Source organism: Lepidochelys kempii, chromosome 3 (assembly GCF_965140285.1).
Source record: "Lepidochelys kempii isolate rLepKem1 chromosome 3, rLepKem1.hap1, whole genome shotgun sequence".
In the NCBI taxonomy this organism is placed as follows: Eukaryota; Metazoa; Chordata; order Testudines; family Cheloniidae; genus Lepidochelys; species Lepidochelys kempii.
In genome coordinates, this window is record NC_136382.1 from 140,450,557 (window position 1) to 140,472,590 (window position 22,034).

General features: G+C 43.3%; 2 protein-coding genes across 3 annotated transcripts in view; one reads left to right on the forward strand and one right to left on the reverse strand.

The window, feature by feature from the left end:
- Nucleotides 1–22,034, reverse strand: part of PLD5 (phospholipase D family member 5) — a 237,878-nt gene that overhangs the window by 189,882 nt on the left and 25,962 nt on the right. The window lies entirely within an intron of this gene.
- On the forward strand, nt 14,156–15,784 carry LOC140908216 (uncharacterized). The gene is made up of 2 exons (XM_073335170.1): nt 14,156–14,675; nt 15,264–15,784. Exons 1-2 carry the CDS (start codon nt 14,156–14,158, stop codon nt 15,782–15,784), a joined length of 1,041 nt encoding a protein of 346 aa, XP_073191271.1.

Here is a 22,034-nt window from a genome sequence, read left to right on the forward strand (position 1 = left end):
TTGACATATGTTGCTTTGGGGAAGAACAAAATGGGAGCCGTTTTCTTTACATTCATTTTGATGTCCGGTATGAGGAGTCACCATAGAAAAGAACTAGTGTAAGGGGGTTGCAGTACTTTAATGGTACATGATTCAACATGTCGTGTGCCGGCTTTTCAGCTGTAGCATATCACCTAGGCTACACCAGGCCCAAAGCTAGTCACGGTATGTAATGTCACAGCTGAAAAACATGTGAATCACGTCTATGATTTCACCAGTGCAGTACTCCTTCAATATTATATGCCTCAAACTGCTACACCACCCAGTCACATTCTGAATAAGTACTGTACATTGTATTGTGTTCTTTCATAATGCTTTGAAAATCTAGGTGAATAAGGGCCAGATCCTTCAGCCTTTGCTCACAGGTAGTACCAGGAAAAAAAGCCAAAAGGACTACTCGTTGGGAAAGGGGTGCAGGACTGAACCTTATCTTTGAACTGAGTATTACTGAAGTCTTGACACTCATTATCCCCTCCCCTCAACTATTTTTATATTTACTGTGTATTTTTATACTGACTATTCAGATTTTTATTTTGCTATTGGGATAAAAGAGTAATCAATGCAAATATATCCTGAGACACAACCTGAATGAGTTTGAAAGCCAATTATTGGATCATTTTTTATTTGTCTTCATCAGCATGTAAAACACTTAAAACAGATTTTAGTACACCTGATGTCTTCTTTCATTAAAGATTTAATGTGCAGTGATCCCATTTATATCCTTCCAATTTTGCCTTAGATAACTACATAAGGTAACCACATTATTTTGAATATTCCCTCAGTATCCCTAAACGTACTAGAGGGAAGACTGGAAATAATGAAACTTAGTTATCTAGGGCACCTGGCAAGTTTTTAAAGGTGACCACTGTAAGACATTCAACTATTTACATTTCTTAAGGAATGTTATCATTGAAATAATTGGTATTTATTACCAAACTGGTTACTACTTTATTTTTCCCCAACATCATAAAAAGGTAATCATGTCAAACCCTCCAAACTAATAACAGAAATGGCTATCCAGTGAAATGCCCACACGAACTACCTAATCCATGCGGCTCCACTCAAGGCAAGTTTACTTTGTCTTAAACTTAATCACACTGGACATACTGTTACCGTGTGTCCGTGGTAGTGTTTCCAGAAGCCAATAATTTTCTTAATTTGCAGTCATAGAAATAGAATTACATTGGAATTAAAGGGGACTGAGGGAACCTCATACACTCGCAGATATATATGCATCATCATTTATTATTTGTTAAGCTCAGCGGTGTACAATATGAAGTAGAAGACAAGGTCCCTGCCCCCAGTGAGTTTTCATATACTAAGTATCATTTCAAATATAAGTTAAAACCAACTGTGAGCATATGGTTTTCTGACAAGGAAGCAACAATAAACTAAAATCTCCAATATTTACATGATAATCAGCACATCGGTCATTCTTCCCCAAGCATACAGGAGAAAATATCACGGTGCCTAGATTCAGTCACAACAATATTCCAAGACACTAAGAGCCTTGTTTCTCTATAGCTATTGATTTCTCTACATAGGCTGCATATTGAAGAGGAAAGTCTAAATCTTTAATGCATCACTCTGTGTCCAGAATGATATCTTGGCATATATGGGCTGAGATAACATAATTTACTTCACTATCATAATTGCCTTCAGTACCACATTTCTTGTCCTCAACTGAAGCCAGTTAGGATGGGGAAAAAGTCAAAAAGCACTGATGATAGTTTATGTTTATATTCTTGTTTTTCTTCTTTACATCAACAATAAAAAAATTCAAATTAGAACAAAAAATCAAACCAGACCTAGTTTCTAATTTCTGGGGTTTGTGTGTAACACTTTTGAAAATTCTCTCCGATATTCTTTTAAATTGTCCTCTCTGATCTGAATAACAAAGAGAATAATTTTCCACCTATCAGCTAAGGGTCAAATAAGCATATTTTAGTGCTTTCCTCTCAAGGTTTATTTAGACATGTGTTTTCTTTTCTCCCTAATGTTCTGTAATCTCATTATCAATTTATTCCTTTTCTCTGATATGCACTTAAATGAGTGGCTGAGTTCCCACACAGGAGATTGGGTTTGGTGCATATTTCAACAAGAAAGCTTTATCTTGACAATGATTATTATCTACAATGCATACAGTAAATGCTTGCAAGACATTCCTTTTTCTCCCCCACACCTTGTAATTGTTTAAGTACCTAGTAATTTGTAAATAAAAACATTTAAATGAAATTTTCAACGATTTTTTAAAGTATTAAAAGGCATTGTTAGCGGTTTGTAGTAATTATTGCAGATGTATTTTATAGTCTACTTTGCTTTCTTTGATTAATTTAGAATACTTAATTTTTAAAGAGGATAAAAACTGACCAAAAAGTTTTTCACCATTATTTTTTCCAGTCTAACACCTAAAGTACAGAAGCATGCTGAACATAATTGGGCTACACAAATTCAAAAATCAGGAAAAAAAGTATATATGATTTTGAACTAGTAGAGGTCAATATACATGAATATAAGCATCTCTCTCTTTTTCACTAAAAACTGAGGGAAAACATAGATTCATGTATTGTATATATGGTAAGTATACATTATTTATATTTGTACATTTAAAAATTTCAGTGGTTACACTAATACAAAATTATATTAAAAGATCATACACCTATCCTTCTGTATTGAAACCAGCAGCAGTCATTCTATATAAAATTTTAGTCAGTCGTATTCACCATTTTAAAAGATTTTATTTAAGCTACACAACATATTCAGTGCCAAAGATATTTGTCACCAACTTGCTTTGTTGATCTCTTCCAGCAAAATATTGATAGTGCCACTGTATCCTAGTCACTTGCTGTTTGGTTTTAACACTACTCTCTACTATTTTCACCATCAGCTTCTAAACATTCTTTTCAAAAGTAATAATCTAGATCTGGTGAAAACTGAAGAGCTTCTTACCATTCTGATCCAATTTTTTTTCCTCTGAAGTCCAGCAGCAAGGAGCTGTTGCTGATGCACTGCTTACTAGAGACACCGAGACTTTGGAGGCAGAGAATGTTTTATGTGGTAAAAATGTATCACCACCGATTACATTTCAGTCCCTCAATTGCTAGCCTTGATGCTTTGGAAATCAGCCAATCCAAGCAACAACAGGGAGGTTTGCAACAAGAAGTCTCAGAATTTTCACATGGCATGGTTCAAAAACTATTTGTGCCTCTACTACATTGTTTTTATAGCTGCTAAATGATAATTAAATCTTGGGCTCCCTCTTTCTTCCTCTTCTCTTACAAAATGGGATTCATAAATTGTTCACAAAAGGAACTTTAGCGCTAGCTATAGCTAGGCATAGTGCAGACAGGCACTATGCCAGATTACACACACAGCTCTGCCAAGGTACCTGAATCCTGACTTGCAACACCCTGTTATTCCAAACATGGACCTCTCCTAAGCCAAGACTCCTAACTGTGCCAAATAGCATGATGTTTTTTTGATCTAGACAAATGCCCACTTAAGACAAGCATGAGACCATCATCTTTTACTACAGCATTAATTTAAATAGACATTTCTCTGAATGAAAAGGTCAGCTGCAGGATGATAAAGCACCATAGAAACCTTAGACAGCAATAAACTATTGGTAAAAAGGAAAACATCACAATTTCCAAAGAACTTTAGCCCCAAGTTCCCACTTCTGCCCTGAAGAATACTATGATGGGGAAAGCCCTGAACAGAGCTGACACGGGACAGTGCCATCTCCATGGACTGTTTCTTCCTTGAAAGCAACAGAAGCCTCAGGGAAACATCTGTGCAGGGTTGTGACACTGTGGATCACTTAAGTGCCCGAATTCAGATAGAATGGTGTGGAGCTAAGCAGCTGCTCCGCACCAGAAAAAACAGAAATCATGAGCTGTGTACTCCTCACAGAAGGGGAATATGACAAAGGTCTGGCAGAGGTATCCAGTGTCAGCATGGCTTCTTACAAAACCAGATGCCAGTGGGAGGTGCTGTCCAAGGAACTGCATGGAGAGTCAGGCCTTCTAAACAAAGTAACCCAGAATTCATGGGCTTGGAACTTCTTTTCCCCATCCATTTCTGGGCTCTGTTGGTTCCCTCTGAGGGAGGTATTGAGTGGAAACTCTGTGAGGGGAATCTTACAGAGTTTTCCCAAGTCCTCTGATCTCAGCTAATGGTGGTTAAACCCATGGTATCATATGGCCCTTTACATTTTATTTATTACATCTCTCTCTATAGCTCGAATTTTATCCATGGCACCTGAACACCTTAGGGGTCATATGCTCCTCTTTCTTTCAGATTCAGCACAAAAGCTAAGTAATAAGTTTCATCACATCATCCCCTTCAGTCATTAGATAGCTCCTAGTGCCAGATGGAGTGGCCAAAAACATGGCTTTGTGTAGCAGGGTGGGGATCGGATTTACTGGTTCACAGGAAATTTTACTGAGTTATGGATCAAACACACATTTAAATGATTTGTATTTTGCTCTTTGGGGCAGAAATTATGTTTTCCTCTGTGTTTATAAACAGCCTAACACATTTCTTTAACAATAAAATGATTAATGAAGAGAAAAAAGAATTATAACTTCTTGCTAAAAGATAACCAACCAAATTCAGACTTTGTGTATGTAGGTACAATGCAGAGGCTCCAGCATGACAGTGAGGAGCACAGGCCACTGGCTGTACGAAGGTGGGAGATCACCCTGCAGCCTCCCCGCCTCCCCCTCTTCGGGACTCTGAGTCAATGGTGAGGCTGCCCCTGACCCTGACACAGCACAGGGCCTGGGTCTGCCCCAGAAACACTCTGGAGCCCGGGCCCTACCCTTCTCCACCAGGAAGGATCCAAGTATGGAGGGGCTCACTATGGGAGAGATCCCCAGGTGTGGGGGGAGAGGATTCTGTTTGGGACAATCTGGGTGCAGGCAGCTCAGTGGGGGGAGGGGATCTAGGTGTGGGGAGATCTGGATGCACAGAGGCTTGTTGGGGGGGGTTCCAGGTATAGGGGCAATGGGACTCTGCAGGGGCTTACAGGTGAAAGTAGTTTGGGCTCAGCGGAGGGGTCTGGGTGCAGCTCATTGGGGGAAAGTGGAATGGGGGTCTGGATGTGGGGGTTCAGGGTGGTGTAGGGGGAGAGTCCTGAGGCAACGGGTCCAGATGCAGAGGTTGAGGTTCAATGGGGTTGGGATTGGGTCTGGAGGGCTAGGGGGGTTCTAGATGTATGGGGTGAGGCTTGGTCAGGGTGTGTGGGTATGGGAGATCTGGCTACACAGGGGTTGGGCCAATGGGGGAGCAGCTCCCCATACAGTGATCCCACCCTTGCAGCTGAAGAGCCATGGGGGCAGGAAGCAGAGAAGGTTTCTGGGGTGGTTCTGACACAGCCCTAGCCACTTCTTGTAGGGGAAGAGGAAGTCCTGTCCTCTCCTGCTCCAGCCCAGCTGGGACTAGCAGCTGATCCCGGCTCAGGGTAGGAGCCACTGGCTGGGGTGTCCCCAGCCCTGCAGTGATTTACCTCTCCGCCAGCTGCTCCGAGTGCCTGAAGCAATGTACCTGTTCAGCTATGAAGTGGTACGTGACTGCTCTTGAAGCGTCCCTGTCAGAAAGTCATTTTTCTGTGGGGAAAGTAATCTGAGAGGGCCATGAATTCTGTGTGCATCAGTGGCACAGAATTCGCCCAGGAGTACACTTCACACCTTTCAGAGCCTGCTATACTGCAGCTGGATGTGAAGAGGAGCCCTTTGCTGCTGTCATCCCATCATCCTTCCTAAAAGGGCAACACTTCTAAGTGTTCTCTGAAACTTGCACACTGCAATGGATTTTCTTGAAATTTGCTATGACTAGCAAGGGTGTTGAGTAGGTTTAGTGAGCCAAATTTGAGCCACATGTTCCAGAGTTATAAGCCCTGAAAAAATATCAAATTTTCAAGAAGTTTCTAGGTAAGTTTTTTTCCTTTTGCACAGAACAGGAGATAAAACTATTGATGTGATGCGGATCAAAATAGTCTAAACTGGTCAAATTTTATGCAGAACAGTGCATGGCACCCACATAAGTCTTTTGGGGACCTAAGTTGTGAATGGTTTTTAAGCAAGTGTTTATTTCTTTGCTTGTGTAGATGTATAGTCTGGAAGGATTATAATGCACGTATGCCAATAAAGAAAAAAATCATGAGAGGGTTTCAGTGCAGCCCATTTAAACTTGCCTGGGTAGTTTGAGGGCATGTTCCAGCGCCATTGCCTCTCGTGAACAACCCACCACTGGTGTTTCAAGTCTGACCCTTTGTACACCTTGTAATAAAGTAGTTTGAGTTTTGCTCAACCCAGCATTCTGTAGGAGGAATGACATACCATCAGCCAAGCCTAACGCTATGTTAAATATTTACATGGCAAAAAAAAAAAATGCCTTTAATTCTGCCCCACTGAACTCTGCAGCTTGGAGAGAGCTTTTGTTCATCAGCTGCTTAACACAGTTAAAAGTCCAGGAGTCTTCTCTTTGGGGGCTGGTAGAACAACTAGACCCCACCCACAGAAACATAACATAGGTAGAATCTCCTTAGCACCATGTGCACAGAGATCCTTAAATATCCGAGGCATCCCCAAATATCACAGCCAGGTGAGAGCTCCAAAATGGAGACAGGATGAAACCCTTCCCTTCAGTGTAGGTAGTGTCTACGCTGAAACACCACACCAGTGTGGCTATGCCACTGTAGCATTACAAGTGTAAACAAGCCCTTTGAGAAGCCACTCTACTCCCACTTCTGCTCCAGACAGATGAGGCTGACAAATGGTCAGGCCAGTGCAGAGCTTCCCTGAGTACAGAACCTGCATGCCCTTTATTGCTATGTACAAGGGCAGCATCTGGCCCTTCAAATTTCATCATTTTACAACGTCAAAATGTCTTTTCCATTAAAAAATAATTCAACATAAGTCTGTAAATAAGCCATACACAAAGAGCCCGATCCTGCAGAAACAGAAATAAATTGGCACATTACCACTGAAATCAGTGGGAGAAGGACTGGGAGCAAAAAATACACAGATGTAATCAAAGTATTACTACACCAGCTAAGAAGCCTTGTTTTGTTGCAAAGAAAAATGTCTATAGCAGACTTGTTCTTCCTCCAGTAGCTATTATTCCTAAAGGCTGTCAGTAGATCTATATTCAGAATAGCAAAATAAGGGATAAAAATCAATATCATGCAGCACAACCTTTGTTGTATTCTCTCCCACCCTGCTTTCTTTCAGGCTGTTTTTGCCAGATTAAAAAAAACAAAACAAAACAGATGAAAGCTATTTTTCACCACTAGGGGGGGTTATATCATTGCAAGGGCTCAACTCTTAACTTTAGCAGCGCTGTAAATATAAAAAGTAACAGTATATGATTAGCTGTAACAAATACTTGAAATAAGTTTATTCAGCCAAGGTAAAGCACAGGAAAGAACCACAAAACATGCTATTCTCTGCATGTTTTCCAAAGCAGTATTTGCTATAATAACCTGTTTTTCGTTCGATAATCTTCTTTATTAAGAAAACTTATAAAGCATTTAATATATTGGGGAAGGCACCTCATTCCCCTGACTGGGCTCAGCATTTCTTCCTCTGGCAGTGTGGGCCTGGAGAAAATCAGTCCCATTCTGGAGAGTTTTTATTCCTCACTTGGGTTTTATTTTTCACTATTTTACAAGGTGGGCCTCAGGATAGGCACCAGGAGCACTCTTCAGCCAAACCAAATAAATTATCATAACAGAAAAAGGGAATACCTTTCACTGTCCCCTCTCTGGGGTGTTGCCTTCTTATGGTGGCTCTGGGGTGCCAGTCCTTCCCCAAACAGCCAGCTGGCTTGGTTGCTTCCCCTGTAGGGAGGAGAGCAGCCTTCCAACCAGGCAACATCTTTTCTCCCTGCTGCCACTAGCTCTGCTACAGCTTGTCTCTCTTCACCAGAAGGGTGGGGGGAGGGGGAGGGAGGGTTTAAAGGTCACCATCAATGCTTAATTGCACTCAGGTGTCCCTAGTTGACCTGAGGTAACCTCTTTTCAGCTCTTGGGGGAAAAGGGCTTTTACCATTCTAGGGCTGACACACCTGAACCTAACAGGACCACTCTTTTACAGCTGTCCTGTCTGGCTTGTCACAATATGTACAAATACAGTAAAAAGGGGGAAAAAAATTCCCAGCACCTATTACTACTGCTTTGGTCCTCCATCTAATAACATCAGCCATGTGGAACTAACTCAGTTTTGTCTTCACGTGCAGCATGTATGGCATAATTGCACTGGACTACCATAGTCATTTACTGTACTATGTTAATAGCCACATTCATTGCAGTGTTGCTGAAAGCTACTGTTGAGGTGTTTAATATTGGATAGGATAACAAGTAGCTTAATGAACTAATCACTGGTTCAGCACCACTGAGAATATAGCTCAAGTTCATTAATGATTTAATCATCCAGTGATTTAGAGGTGTCTCAAATAAGTCCCAGGAGATGGTCCAAACTGTAGGTACCCTTTCTGATCTAAATTCTCTGCTCGTGGTAATGGGATCAGCTCCATTGGCTTCAAAGGAGTTTCACCCATTTACATAGCAGAGGATTTGGCCCTTGGCCTGCAGAGAAGCATAAACCTGACTAGGTAAATGGATTCACTTCATAAAAAGGATTAAATTATGAATAAAGAGTAAAATTCAGCACCCAACCATTGTGGAGGGAAGCATTATGCCTGTGCGAAACTTAATGCCTCTTGGGTGCTGGGGGAAGGACTCCAGATAATGGTGCTTTTTACACCTCTAACAAATACATAGCCAATGCTCCCCATGTTAATGAGGCCCTGTTGGTTTCTGTCTGTACACAAAGCATCAAGGTCACACCTGCCATGGTGATGTATGGCACTCTGCAAGTAGAACCTCTAACCTGGAAGCAGTAGCAGGTTCAAAACTGCTAACTATGGTTTAACCACAAATGGGAGACAGACCCACATTTGTGATAGGGTACAGAGTTAGGTCAACGCAAGGCAGCTTACATCAATCTAATTATGGAAGTGGCTACACTTATATTTCGCTCCCGCCGATGTACACTGACTTAATAACTCCATCTCCATGAGTGGCGTAGAGCCAATGCCAATGTATTTAGCTTAACACAGTGTCAGTGTGACACTGTGTTGCTGACATTGATTGTTACTGGCTTTCATAAGCCGTCCCACAATGCCCCACACTGACAGCACAATCAATACAAGTGTTCCTGGTGAAAGTGTAGATACGCACAAATGATGTAATTACTGCAATGGCTGTATGCTGGTGTAAGTTAGGTCGACTTAATTTTGTAAGTGTAGACATGGCCTTAGTAGGAGTTACACAAACCTGTAGAAAATGGATTTGTTTTTTCAGTTTAGTCAGGGGCTAAATTTTGTTGTATCGCTCTAAATCCTTTAACAGTTTTGTGACAAAATAATTGTTTCTAGATTCAACCTTTGCAATATTTTTGCTGTGTTTGAAGAAATCCAATACAGAAGAATTTGGAGGTAGAGCCTGACAGTAGTGCCAACAGCTATGTTTCCCTCAAACTTTAGTGCAATTGGGTCACAGTTGTTTGTGACCAATTGTGACCTTCTATATTCCACAAGTTTGATGCTCTCTCAGACAGTGGGGTGCAACCCACGGAGGTCCCTCTTATACCCTTCTCCTTGGTCACGTCCCACAGATTGACCACTACTGTTCAAAGGGACTCAAACCTTTGAATAAGTAAACTTCTCTTTCTTGAGGCCAGTAACTGCAAGTCAGGCCCTTTACTGCCTGACACTAAACTTGTCACCACCGTTGCAGTGAAAAATGCCTGAAAGCAAATATAAAGGAGACAAAATTGTTTTCTTCATGACAAGCAGAGCATCAGAAGAGGAAGATACTGATTGTAAGGTAATGAGACACTCCTGTGCTAATCTCCAGGTAACCCATAAGCCAGGGACTGTACTGGTTGCTCTCAGGGCAGGTATATAAACCTCACAGAAGGAATAGCAGCACAGCCTGCTCAATGTCACTTCAGGGCTTGGAACTCTCTCCTTCCTGATAGTGCCAACAGATTCCCCAAACCTTAGCCTGCTCCAGCCTTGCTCTTGTTCCCACGCTGTTCCTAGTCCTGCTCCAACCTTGCTCTAACTCCAACCACGCTCCAACTCCACTCTGGACTCCTGAGTCCAGTTCTGACCACTAGACCTGACCATCCCCATCATGGTTTCTGACACCAGTGTCATATGACATCTCCCCACATGAGTCTCCTCAGCCTGTTGGCATTAGCCAACTTAAAAAGCTTTACTGGACTCTCTGCACACCATATTGGACAAGCTGCAGCTGACTCGGTCCTCTTTTGAGAATACATTTTAATCTATTTTGTAAAATGGGATGGTCTGGACAGAGAGGAGGCTTTTGAAAAACAAAACCAGAGAAAACTGAACTGAAGGTGAATCTGGGGGAGGAAACGAAAAGAGAAACACTAGCCTTCTCTGTATGTATGATTAAATATTTTACGGCTATCACTAGAAGCTTGAAATGACAAAAAATTAAATTATGACCAAGACATTTTCATTTATGGATTCTCAGCAGGTGTAGAAGGAATAGAGCTGATTGGATTCAACACAAAATCCTTATTAAACAGCAACATGAATGAGGAACATATATGTGAATGAGACATGGCCACAGGATCTCAGTGCAAATGAATAATTAGCAAAAACAGAAAGCACATTTGTTGCTGCTTTAGGGGACACTCAAAATATACAGTAAAAGGAAAGGAAATGTTTTTATTCCTGGTCTGAAATCTTATTTCTCACAGAGGTAAGAAAATGATTTGCAAAAAAGAATGTTGCAGCTGCCATTGTCTCTTGCCAATTTAAGAGAACATCATCAGTTGAGATCATGCATCTTCTGGGAACAAATTCCTGCTAGAAAATTTCTAGACAAGATTAAGGCAGAACACATTGGTGAAAATTCTCACTGTGAGAAAAAAAAGATTAAAAGCTACAACCATGGTGCCGTGAACTGAGGGGACATTGCCAAAATGATTATATATACTGTAAATACCCTTTCTGGATTAACTCCATGAAATACAATGGTGGGATTAAGCATACCAGACTTTAGACCTATTTAGTTACTCTGATGAGCATCATTCTTTGTTTAAACTACAAGAGTATTTTCAGTTCTATGGTGGCGTCAAGCTGTTCTCCTCTCACAGACACTCAGCATATCAGAAGACAGGCCAAAAATGGAAATACAGTGGCTTAATGCACTGGCCTGGGAGTCAGCAGAGCTGTTTCAGTTCCCAGCTAAGCTACTGACCTACTGCGTAACCTTGAGCAAGATGTTTCACCATTCTGTGCCTCTGTTTCCCCTCCTGCCCTTCATCTGTCTTGTCTATTTAGACTGTGAACTCTTCAGGGCAGGAACTGTCTCTGCATTTCTACAGTGCCTAGCAGCAAGGGACCCTGATCTGAGTAGGGGACTCTAGCGCACTCCCTAGATACACACAAATAAACCACCAAAACATACTGGGATATAGCATGGTCTAGTTCCCTAGGAACCAGAGCTAGAGAACCCTGAATTCTAATCTCAGCTCTCCCTCTAACTTGCTCTATATTCTTGCTCTTAGTTTCCTAATCTGTTTAAAATAATCAACAACAAAGGAATATACAAATACTTACTTATTTCATAAGGGTATTGTGGGGATTACAGCAGATAATCTCCAGTATTGTGCTTTACATCTTCAAAGTACAGTATAGATGCCAAATATTAAATGTTAAGATATAGAGTGGCTATTTAATTTCCTGACCCAAAGGGATTTTTTAGCTAGTATTCCACTGTGGAGCTGAAATGGTTATTTGAAATTACAGTTTCACCCTCTCTCTCGCTCTCTTTGTATTAATGATACAGTTTCCCTGGTTTTCTCCACATTCACGTAACACTGTCCTTTGGGCATCTGTCATATTAAGCCAAAATGTATAACTATGGGGGATAATCTACTATGTCTGTATAGCAAACACACTGTCCAAAATGAACAGCTTACAATTCTGTAAGTAGAATGCAAGAGCATGGTAACTGAGTCCCCAATCTACTAACTAGTTAGACCTGCCATTCTTTTATATCTGCCCTTAGGTAAAAATCCATTTTTACCAACCTAGTGGCTTTTTCAGCACATAGCTTATTGGAAAATGTTGACCAAGCTACTCTGAATGGGCTAAAAACATGCTCAACTCATACAGGTAATACCTAGGGGCCAACCAAGAACCGGTTCGCATGGCACTAGGCGCTGTACTGTACATAGACACAGACAGTCCCTACCCCAAAGAGTTTACGGCCAAACAGTGTGACGGCAGGAAACCTCATGTTAGTGCCATATTTATATAGATTTTTTTCGGGGGTAGGTTTAGTTATGAGGGGATCAGCTAAATGGGGAAAAAGAGGAAAGGATATGAAGAGGAAAGGACGGGGGAAAAGGTAAGAGGGGCAAGTGTGGAGTGAAGCTAAAATGAAGAGACTGGGGGCAGAGGTGCAAGGAAACAGCCAATCAGCATAGGGCAGAGACAGTCCAGCCAGAACTGTAGACGGTTCTGAATGCCCAGAGGTCCCTGCTTTGGCTGCTTCTGCCCCTACAGGCTGAAGTCTCAGCCTGGCTCTTCTCTGTAGTTTTTCCCCAAGGCCACATTGGCAGGGGGAGGGGAGGCACCATCTGGGTCCTAGCGCCCCTAGAGGGGTGGGGGTGTTTCTCCTCTGAACAGTTCTGGCTCCTGGGGTGTTGGGGAAAGGAGTGGCCTCAGCTGGGCCCCATTTTACATCCCCCAGTGCAGCAGTCCCTGCTTTACCTGCTTCTGCAATTGCTCCTACTGGGAGGAGTTTCTGACTGGATACAGAACTAGCTGTCTGAAAAAGAAGTGCACCCATCAAAAGCATTCTTGGATGTTCTGATGTGAACTTTCCCTCACATACAAGGGCTACCGTTGCGTACTCTGCAGCACTCCAAAACCCTGCAGATGCAGAGAGCAAGACAGGTATCACGATACTGAACCCTAGCACTAGGTCACCAGGTCAGCTCAAAGCAGGTGGGACTTGAAAAGCCAGCAGGGTGTGGGGGGAGCAGTTATTCATCTTCCAAGCTATAGTTCCTGGTCATTTTTATATGAAGCCTTAATCTACAAACTCAAAAATGAACAACAAAGCTCCTTAAGATTTTTAAAACTGCATATCCCACTCAGTTTCAAACACAGCATCTGAAATTTGGTGTACAAGTTACAAAGAAGGATAACTTTTTTTTTTTTTGGTACAAACATTGTTTAAATGTGTGATGTTGCTTCTGGTTTACAGAATGTGTCAAACAGGGTTTTATGCTGTTACAGAATACTTTTTGCCATGGAACAGCACACCCCACTTTTATGGGGGAGGAAGGGTCAGAAAATTAGTTCATACCAAAGGACTACATTTACCAAACACTGTAAGCATATGATTGGATATAAATGCTTACTTGAAAATATACTACAGTAGTTGTACCAGAGTATTACAACCTATTAATAAAGAACCACTTATGCTATTTAAAAGCATGTAGAGTCAAGAGACTTGAGAACAAAGGAACATATGTGCTGCAATACAATTATTATTTATATGGCGGTAAAGCCTAAAGGACCCCAAACAAGGACTAAAGTCCCACAGTACGAGACACTGTATAAACAAACAAACACAAAGCCCTGGTCTACACTAGGACTTTAGGTCGAATTTAGCAGCGTTAAATCGATGTAAACCTGCACCCGTCCACACAATGAAGCCCTTTATTTCAACTTAAAGGGCTCTTAAAATCGATTTCCTTACTCCACCCCTGACAAGTGGATTAGCGCTTAAATCGACGTTGCCGGCTCGAATTTGGGGTACTGTGGACACAATTTGATGGTATTGGCCTCCGGGAGCTATCCGAGAGTGCTCCATTATGACCGCTCTGGACAGCACTCTCAACTCAGATGCACTGGCCAGGTAGACAGGAAAAGAACCGCGAACTTTTGAATCTCATTTCCTGTTTGGCCAGCGTGGAAAGCCGCAGGTGACCATGCAGAGCTCATCAGCACAGGTGACCATGATGGAGTCCCAGAATCGCAAAAGAGCTCCAGCATGGACCGAACGGGAGGTACGGGATCTGACCGCTGTTTGGGGAGAGGAATCCGTGCTATCAGAACTCCATTCCAGTTTTCGAAATGCCAAACCTTTGTCAAAATCTCCCAGGGCATGAAGGACAGAGGCCATAACAGGGACCCGAAGCAGTGCCGCATGAAACTGAAGGAGCTGAGGCAAGCCTACCAGAAAACCAGAGAGGCGAACAGCCGCTCTGGGTCAGAGCCCCAAACATGCCGCTTCTATGATGAGCTGCATGCCATTTTAGGGGGTTCAGCCACCACTACCCCAGCCGTGTTGTTTGACTCCTTCAATGGAGATGGAGGCAATACGGAAGCAGGTTTTGGGGACGAAGAAGATGAGGAGGAGGAGGAGGTTGTAGATAGCTCACAGCAAGCAAGCGGAGAAACCGGTTTTCCCGACAGCCAGGAACTGTTTCTCACCCTAGACCTGGAGCCAGTACCCCCCGAACCCACCCAAGGCTGTCTCCTGGACCCAGCAGGCGGAGAAGGGACCTCTGGTGAGTGTACCTTTTAAAATACTATACATGGTTTAAAAGCAAGCATGTGAAAGGATTACTTTGCCCTGGCATTTGCGGTTCTCCTAGATGTAGTCCTAAAGCCTTTGCAAAAGGTTTCTGGGGAGGGCAGCCTTATTGCGTCCTTCATGGTAGGGCACTTTACCACTCCAGGCCAGTAACACGTACTCGGGAATCACTGTAGAACAAAGCATTGCAGTGTATGTTTGCTGGCATTCAAACAACATCCGTTCTTTATCTCTCTGTGTTATCCTCAGGAGAGTGAGATATAATTCATGGTCACCTGGTTGAAATAGAGTGCTTTTCTTCAGGGGACACTCAGAGGAGCCCATTCCAGCTGGGCTGTTTGCCTGTGGCTAAACAGAAATGTTCCCCGCTGTTAGCCACAGGGAGGGGGGAAGGTTGAGGGGGTAGTCACGCGGTGGGAGGAGGCAAAATGCGACCTTGTAACGAAAGCACATGTGCTATGTATGTAATGTTAACAGCAAGGTTTACCCTGAAAGAGTGTAGCCACTGTTTTATAAAATGTGTCTTTTTAAATACCACTGTCCCTTTTTTTTTCTCCACCAGCTGCATGTGTTTCAATGATCACAGGATCTTCTCCTTCCCAGAGGCTAGTGAAGCTTAGAAAGAAAAAAAAACGCACTCACGATGAAATGTTCTCCGAGCTCATGCTGTCCTCCCACACTGACAGAGCACAGACGAATGCATGGAGGCAAATAATGTCAGAGTGCAGGAAAGCACAAAATGACCGGGAGGAGAGGTGGCGGGCTGAAGAGAGTAAGTGGCGGGCTGAAGACAGGGCTGAAGCTCAAATGTGGCGGCAGCGTGATGAGAGGAGGCAGGATTCAATGCTGAGGCTGCTGCAGGACCAAACCAGTATGCTCCAGTGTATGGTTGAGCTGCAGCAAAGGCAGCTGGAGCACAGACTGCCACTGCAGCCCCTCTGTAACCAACCGCCCTCCTCCCCAAGTTCCATAGCCTCCACACCCAGACGCCCAAGAACGCGGTGGGGAGGCCTCCGGCCAACCAGCCACTCCACCACAGAGGATTGCCCCAAAAAAAGAAGGCTGTCATTCAATAAATTTTAAAGTTGTAAACTTTTAAAGTGCTGTGCTTAAAGTGCTGTGTGGCATTTTCCTTCCCTCCTCCACCACCCCTCCTGGGCTACCTTGGTAGTCATCCCCCTATTTGTGTGATGAATGAATAAAGAATGCATGAATGTGAAGCAACAATGACTTTATTGCCTCTGCAAGTGGTGATTGAAGGGAGGAGGGGCGGGTGGTTAGCTTACAGGGAAGTAGAGTGAACCAAGGGGTGGGAGGTTTCATCAAGGAGAAACAAACAGAACTTTCACACCGTAGCCTGGCCAGTCATGAAACTGGTTTTCAAAGCTTCTCTGATGCGTACTGCGCCCTCCTGTGCTCTTCTAACCGCCCTGGTGTCTGGCTGCGCGTAACCAGCAGCCAGGCGATTTGCCTCAACCTCCCACCCCGCCATAAACGTCTCCCCCTTACTCTCACAGATATTGTGGAGCACACAGCAAGCAGTAATAACAGTGGGAATATTGGTTTCGCTGAGGTCTAAGCGAGTCAGTAAACTGCGCCAGCGCGCCTTTAAACGTCCAAATGCACATTCTACCACCATTCTGCACTTGCTCAGCCTGTAGTTGAACAGCTCCTGACTACTGTCCAGGCTGCCTGTGTACGGCTTCATGAGCCATGGCATTAAGGGGTAGGCTGGGTCCCCAAGGATACATATAGGCATTTCAACATCCCCAACAGTTATTTTCTGGTCTGGGAATAAAGTCCCTTCCTGCAGCTTTTGAAACAGACCAGAGTTCCTGAAGATGCGAGCATCATGCACCTTTCCCGGCCATCCCACGTTGATGTTGGTGAAACGTCCCTTGTGATCCACCAGAGCTTGCAGCACTATCGAAAAGTACCCCTTGCGGTTTATGTACTCGCTGGCTTGGTGCTCTGGTGCCAAGATAGGGATATGGGTTCCGTCTATAGCCCCACCACAGTTAGGGAATCCCATTGCAGCAAAGCCATCCACTATGACCTGCACATTTCCCAGGGTCACTACCCTTGATATCAGCAGATCTTTGATTGCGTGGGCTACTTGCATCACAGCAGCCCCCACAGTAGATTTGCCCACTCCAAATTGATTCCCAACTGACCGGTAGCTGTCTGGCATTGCAAGCTTCCACAGGGCTATCGCCACTCGCTTCTCAACTCTGAGGGCTGCTCTCATCTTGGTATTCATGCGCCTCAGGGCAGGGGAAAGCAAGTCACAAAGTTCTATGAAAGTGCCCTTACGCATGCGAAAGTTTCGCAGCCACTGGGAATCGTCCCAGACCTGCAACACTATGCGGTCCCACCAGTCTGTGCTTGTTTCCCGAGCCCAGAATCGGCGTTCCACAGCATGAACCTGCCCCATGAGCACCATGATGCATGCATTGTCAGGGCCCATGCTTTCAGAGAAATCTGTGTCCATGTCCTGATCACTCACGTGACCGCGCTGACGTCACCTCCTCGCCCGGTATCGCTTTGCCAGGTTCTGGTGCTGCATATACTGCTGGATAATGCATGTGGTGTTTAATGTGCTCCTAATTGCCAAAGTGAGCTGAGCGGCCTCCATGCTTGCCTTGGTATGGCGTCCGCACAGAAAAAAGGCGCGGAACGATTGTCTGCCGTTGCTCTGACGGAGGGAGGGGCGACTGACGACACGGCTTACAGGGTTGGCTTCAGGGAGCTAAAATCAACAAAGGGGGTGGCTTTACATCAAGGAGTATTTCAGGCAGGACTTCACGGAGGGTTCCAATAAGAAATGGTGCACTTAAGTTATCGTTCTTATTGGAACAAGAAGGTTAGCCTGGCCTCTGATTGATACATGGCTAGATTTACCTCGCGGCACCTTCTCTGTGAGTGACTGCAGTGTGACCTAGAGGAATGAGTCCCCTAGACAGGGGAGGAGGCAAATGAGTACAAAACAAATCTGGTCTATTTCTTTTTTTGACCCACTCCATCTATCTTTTACATCTTTGGCTGGCAGCAGACGGTGCAGAAGGACTGCATGCCATCCACATCTCATGGCTGCTCGGCAGAAGATGGTACAGTACGACTGCTAGCCATCCTCATCTCTTGCCTGCCTGGCAGAAGATGGTACAGTACGACTGCTAGCAGTCCGTATCGCCTGCCTGCTCACCATAAGACGTTTCAATAGGACTGACTGCAGGACTAAAGAGAATGACCTGGTCAAGTCACTCCAAATTTAGTCCCTGCGCCCATGTCTGCCCAGGCGCTCCCAGCCGACGTGGCCAGGAGCACCTCGGACATGACGATGACGGCTACCAGGGATCTCAACCCAGAATTCCAATGGGCAGCGGAGACTGCGGGAACTGTGGGATAGCTACCCACAGTGCAACGCTCCGGAAGTCGACTCTAGCCTCGGTACTGTGGAAGCGCTCCGCCGAGTTAATGCACTTAATGCACTTAGAGCATTTTCTGTGGGGACACACACACTCGAATATATAAAACCGATTTGTAAAAAACCGACTTCTATAAATTCGACCTTATTCCGTAGTGTAGACATACCCAAAGACAATCCCTACCCAGAAAGCTGACAATTGAGGATTTTGACAACATGCAACCAAGAGTTGATCTAAAGCCCATTGGAGCCAATGGAAAGACTCCAGTTGACTTCAATGGGTTTTGATCAGGCCCCAAGGGAATGAACAGACAAATTGGGGGCAAGGAAGTTAGACAAAGTAACAGAAGCAAAAGGGGTATTTGTATATGTTACAAATCACGGCAGGCATGATATGCTCTATGACAGACAACTTATTTTACACATAGGCCTTGTTTCACAATCCTAATACTATTCTATCGCATTTTTTAATGCATGTGTGCACAAGGGACACAATATCTTCTTTTGCTTTTCATTATTTACTTATTAACTCAGTTGCGGATAAACCAGTCTGATCAAAAGCAAAATGTTACTTATTAGTAATACACAGGAATTTATAAGTACACAGAATAAATACTGTTTTGTTTCTTGAACTGTATTAATATTGAATTGTAACTATATAAACCTACATAAATCATATTCAATAGGAAGGGAAAGATTTAAATTACATATATACAAAAGCAGAAGATTGGAGATAAGCGTACATCGGTGTTAAAGTGCTTAGATCCATATATATCTAAGTACTTTAACACCAATATACTCTAACCCCCATCTTCTACTTTTTGTCTAGCAAACTAGATGTAAGTTGTTCCACAGTAAAATATTGCTTTATTAATGAGAGCTAAATATTTTGTGGGCCTGATTTCAGTGACCCAATTATTAAATATACTTTTTTGTAAGTATTACCAGGAAAAGTATACATGTCCATGTTGTATTTTTTTTTAATCACAGCTGTTTCTTACCAGATAACCCTTTAAATCCTGAAGAAAAAACAACTAAAATATGCCTCACTGTTGTGCATATTTCTTGTTCAGTGTAAGTACATCTTGTGACACTACTGTAAAGTTTGGTATCTCTGCTTGTAACCTGCAGAAAATATTTAGAAGTTATGGAGAAATGTTCTATAGGTTGTAAGTAACCACATTTGCCAAAGACTGTTGGTTGTTTCAACTATTTTCCTTAATTTGAGCTACTAGTGTCATCAGGTGTGGGGTTGTTTTTTTTTGGTATTTTTTTTTTTTTACTGCTTTTGGTCAGCTATATGCACTGGTTTGGTAAATGCTATTTTTAATGTGCTACAACATAATGTTCAGCATTTTCTCTGAATAAGTGATTTAATATGAAGAAAATAAAAGTCTCAGAAATCCAGTTGCAACTTATGCTGAAGTTGCATCTAAAGTCCAGCAGATGGCAAAAGTGATTGACTCACACTAGAGCTGAGTAGTTATTCTTTCCTATATTCCCTCTCTCTAATGACTCAGAAAACATCCTTTTCAAACTCTGGACTAAGGTGACCAGACAGCAAATGTGAAAAATTGAGACAGGAGGTGGGGCGTAACAGGAGCCTATATAAGAAAAAGACACAAAAATCAGGATTGTCCCTATAAAATCGGGACATCTGGTCACCCTACTCTGGACCTATTGCTCCCCTCTTCTGTATATTGACTAAAGCAGAGGGACCCTGAACAACAGGGTCTGGGACAGCTCTGGGACCCACAGGAGCCTCTCATCTTGTGGTAAGGGGCATGGCATTGTGAGATTCCCAATGTATGTTAACACCAACTTGTTAACATGACCTTTGGAAGATTTCGCCACTGCTAAGTAAGCACCCCACTGGGTGGTGGGTGATCCCAGGGCAAAAGCATATTAGAGGCATTGGCAGCATGGCTCCTTATAAGTGGATCTTGTGACACTGCCCTACTGAATGTACAAAGCTTCGGAGGAGTTCGGAGTTCCAGATGTGGGCTGAAGGATAGTAGCTTAGATGAGGCAGAACTCCAGGGTGCAAGGCGTGAAAGCATAGCAGTCAGTTTAATCTTCTGGAGAGAGTTCCATTTCAGAATGTGGTCATTTTCCTTTTCCTCCTTATCAGTAAACTTCTTCACAAGTTTCTATGCAGGGGACACCTCCCAAAACAGATCAGCTTTATTGTACCATATACTGTCCAGAGCCTCACTGAAAACTGGATCAATTCATTCCATATTTTCCTTTCTTGATGAGTTGCAGAACTCAAATCAGGAAAAAATTAAGTGTGGTCATCTAGTTTAATACTATATTTATTTTAAATAATGTGCACGTAGGAGTCTCTCCATTCCCAAGAGGCAATAGGAATGAAAATTACAGTACTTCCAGCTGCAGAGTAGGCCTTGTCTACACTGCCACTTTACAACACTGAAACTTTCTTGCTCAGGGGAGTGAAAAAACACCCCCCTGAACGCTGCACGTTTCAGTGCTGTGAAGTGGCAGTGTAGACAGCGCATCAGCACTGGGAGCTGTGCTCCCAGCATTGGTAGCTATTCCCCTCGTGGAGGTGGGTTTTTTTCTTGTGGTGCCACGACTACACAACCACTAGAGTGCTAGTGAAGATATACCCTATGAGAGACACAAAGTGGGTGAGGTAATATCTTTTATTGGACCAACTTACAAGCTTTTGAGCTACACAGAGCTTTTCTTCTTCAGGTCTGGGAAAGGTAATCAGAGGCACAGAGCATAACTCAATACAAGATGGAACAGATTGTTAAGCATAAGAGTTAACATATGTTGCCAGGGATCATTCAAAATGAAGTAGGCCATTAACACTTCTGCAGTCATAGGACAAAGGAGGGTTAGTGGGTTAGAGATTGTTGTAAAGAGACATGAAACCAGTATCTCTATTCAGTCTACTATTTTTAGTGCCTGGACTAGACACTGAAAACCATGGACTCAGTAAGGATACTGGTTTTATGTCTCCCTGTCCTAACAGCAGAGGTGTTGAAGGACCATTCAAAATGAAGTGGGCCATTGCAACGTGTGTTAACTCCTATGCTTAATAATCTATTCTACCTCATATTTAGCTGTGACACCCTGTGTACTTTTCCCAGAACTGAAGAAGAAGAGCTCTGTGTAGCTCAGAAGCTTGTCTCTGGACATATATACAATACAAACTTTGGTCAACACAAGTTACATCGGTCAAAAGCCGACACAGTTAGCATATCACTTGTGCAGGAATGTTTGTGTTAATGTACAGTGTGGTGCACCATAGGTAGGTATCCCAGTGTGCCACTCACCATTCTCCAGTGCACTATCTTTTGGGAAATTTTGGCCATGCATTGTGGGGCAGAAACAAGTCACACAGAGGTAACTGGGAGCAAGAGGTTAAATTCCCAGTGTGCAACTGTTTCCATCCCATAATTTCATCTATAACTGATAATTTTCATGCCTTTTTTAAGAATCCTACAAGCATGCAAGGCCCTCCTCACTCTCTGCCATCTCTGACAGAAGCATGGAGCCTACAAAGATCTGCACTAATGTTGTAAGTGTTGCAATTACGGGATGCACAATCCTTAAATATTTTCAGAGCTGTAAGAACTGCCCAATCAGCAGGGAACATGATTATTTCCTAGATTGCTGTGGAGAACCAATTCAAGGTTGTTATTGGCATTCATGGAGCAGCTACAGATGGCGGAGCACACCTTCTAGGCACAAGAAATGCCACTGACTGTTGTAATGTAAGCTTGGGATAACGAGCAGTTGTAGAACTTTTGGATGAGAAAGGCCACATTCCTGGATCTGTGTGCTGAGCTTATCCCAGCATTCCAGTGCAGGGACACCAGAATGAGAGCTGCATGGACAGCTGAGAATTGAGTGCCAGTCAGACTGTGGAAACTTGCA

What these genes read in the sequence shown, in the direction of transcription:
- LOC140908216 (XM_073335170.1), top strand. Translation starts at nt 14,156, where the DNA reads ATGGACCGAACGGGAGGTACGGGATCTGACCGCTGTTTGGGGAGAGGA. An exon ending in AGGCGGAGAAGGGACCTCTG is followed by an intron (nt 14,676 to 15,263) that starts GTGAGTGTACCT and finishes TTTCTCCACCAG; the next exon opens with CTGCATGTGTTTCAATGATC.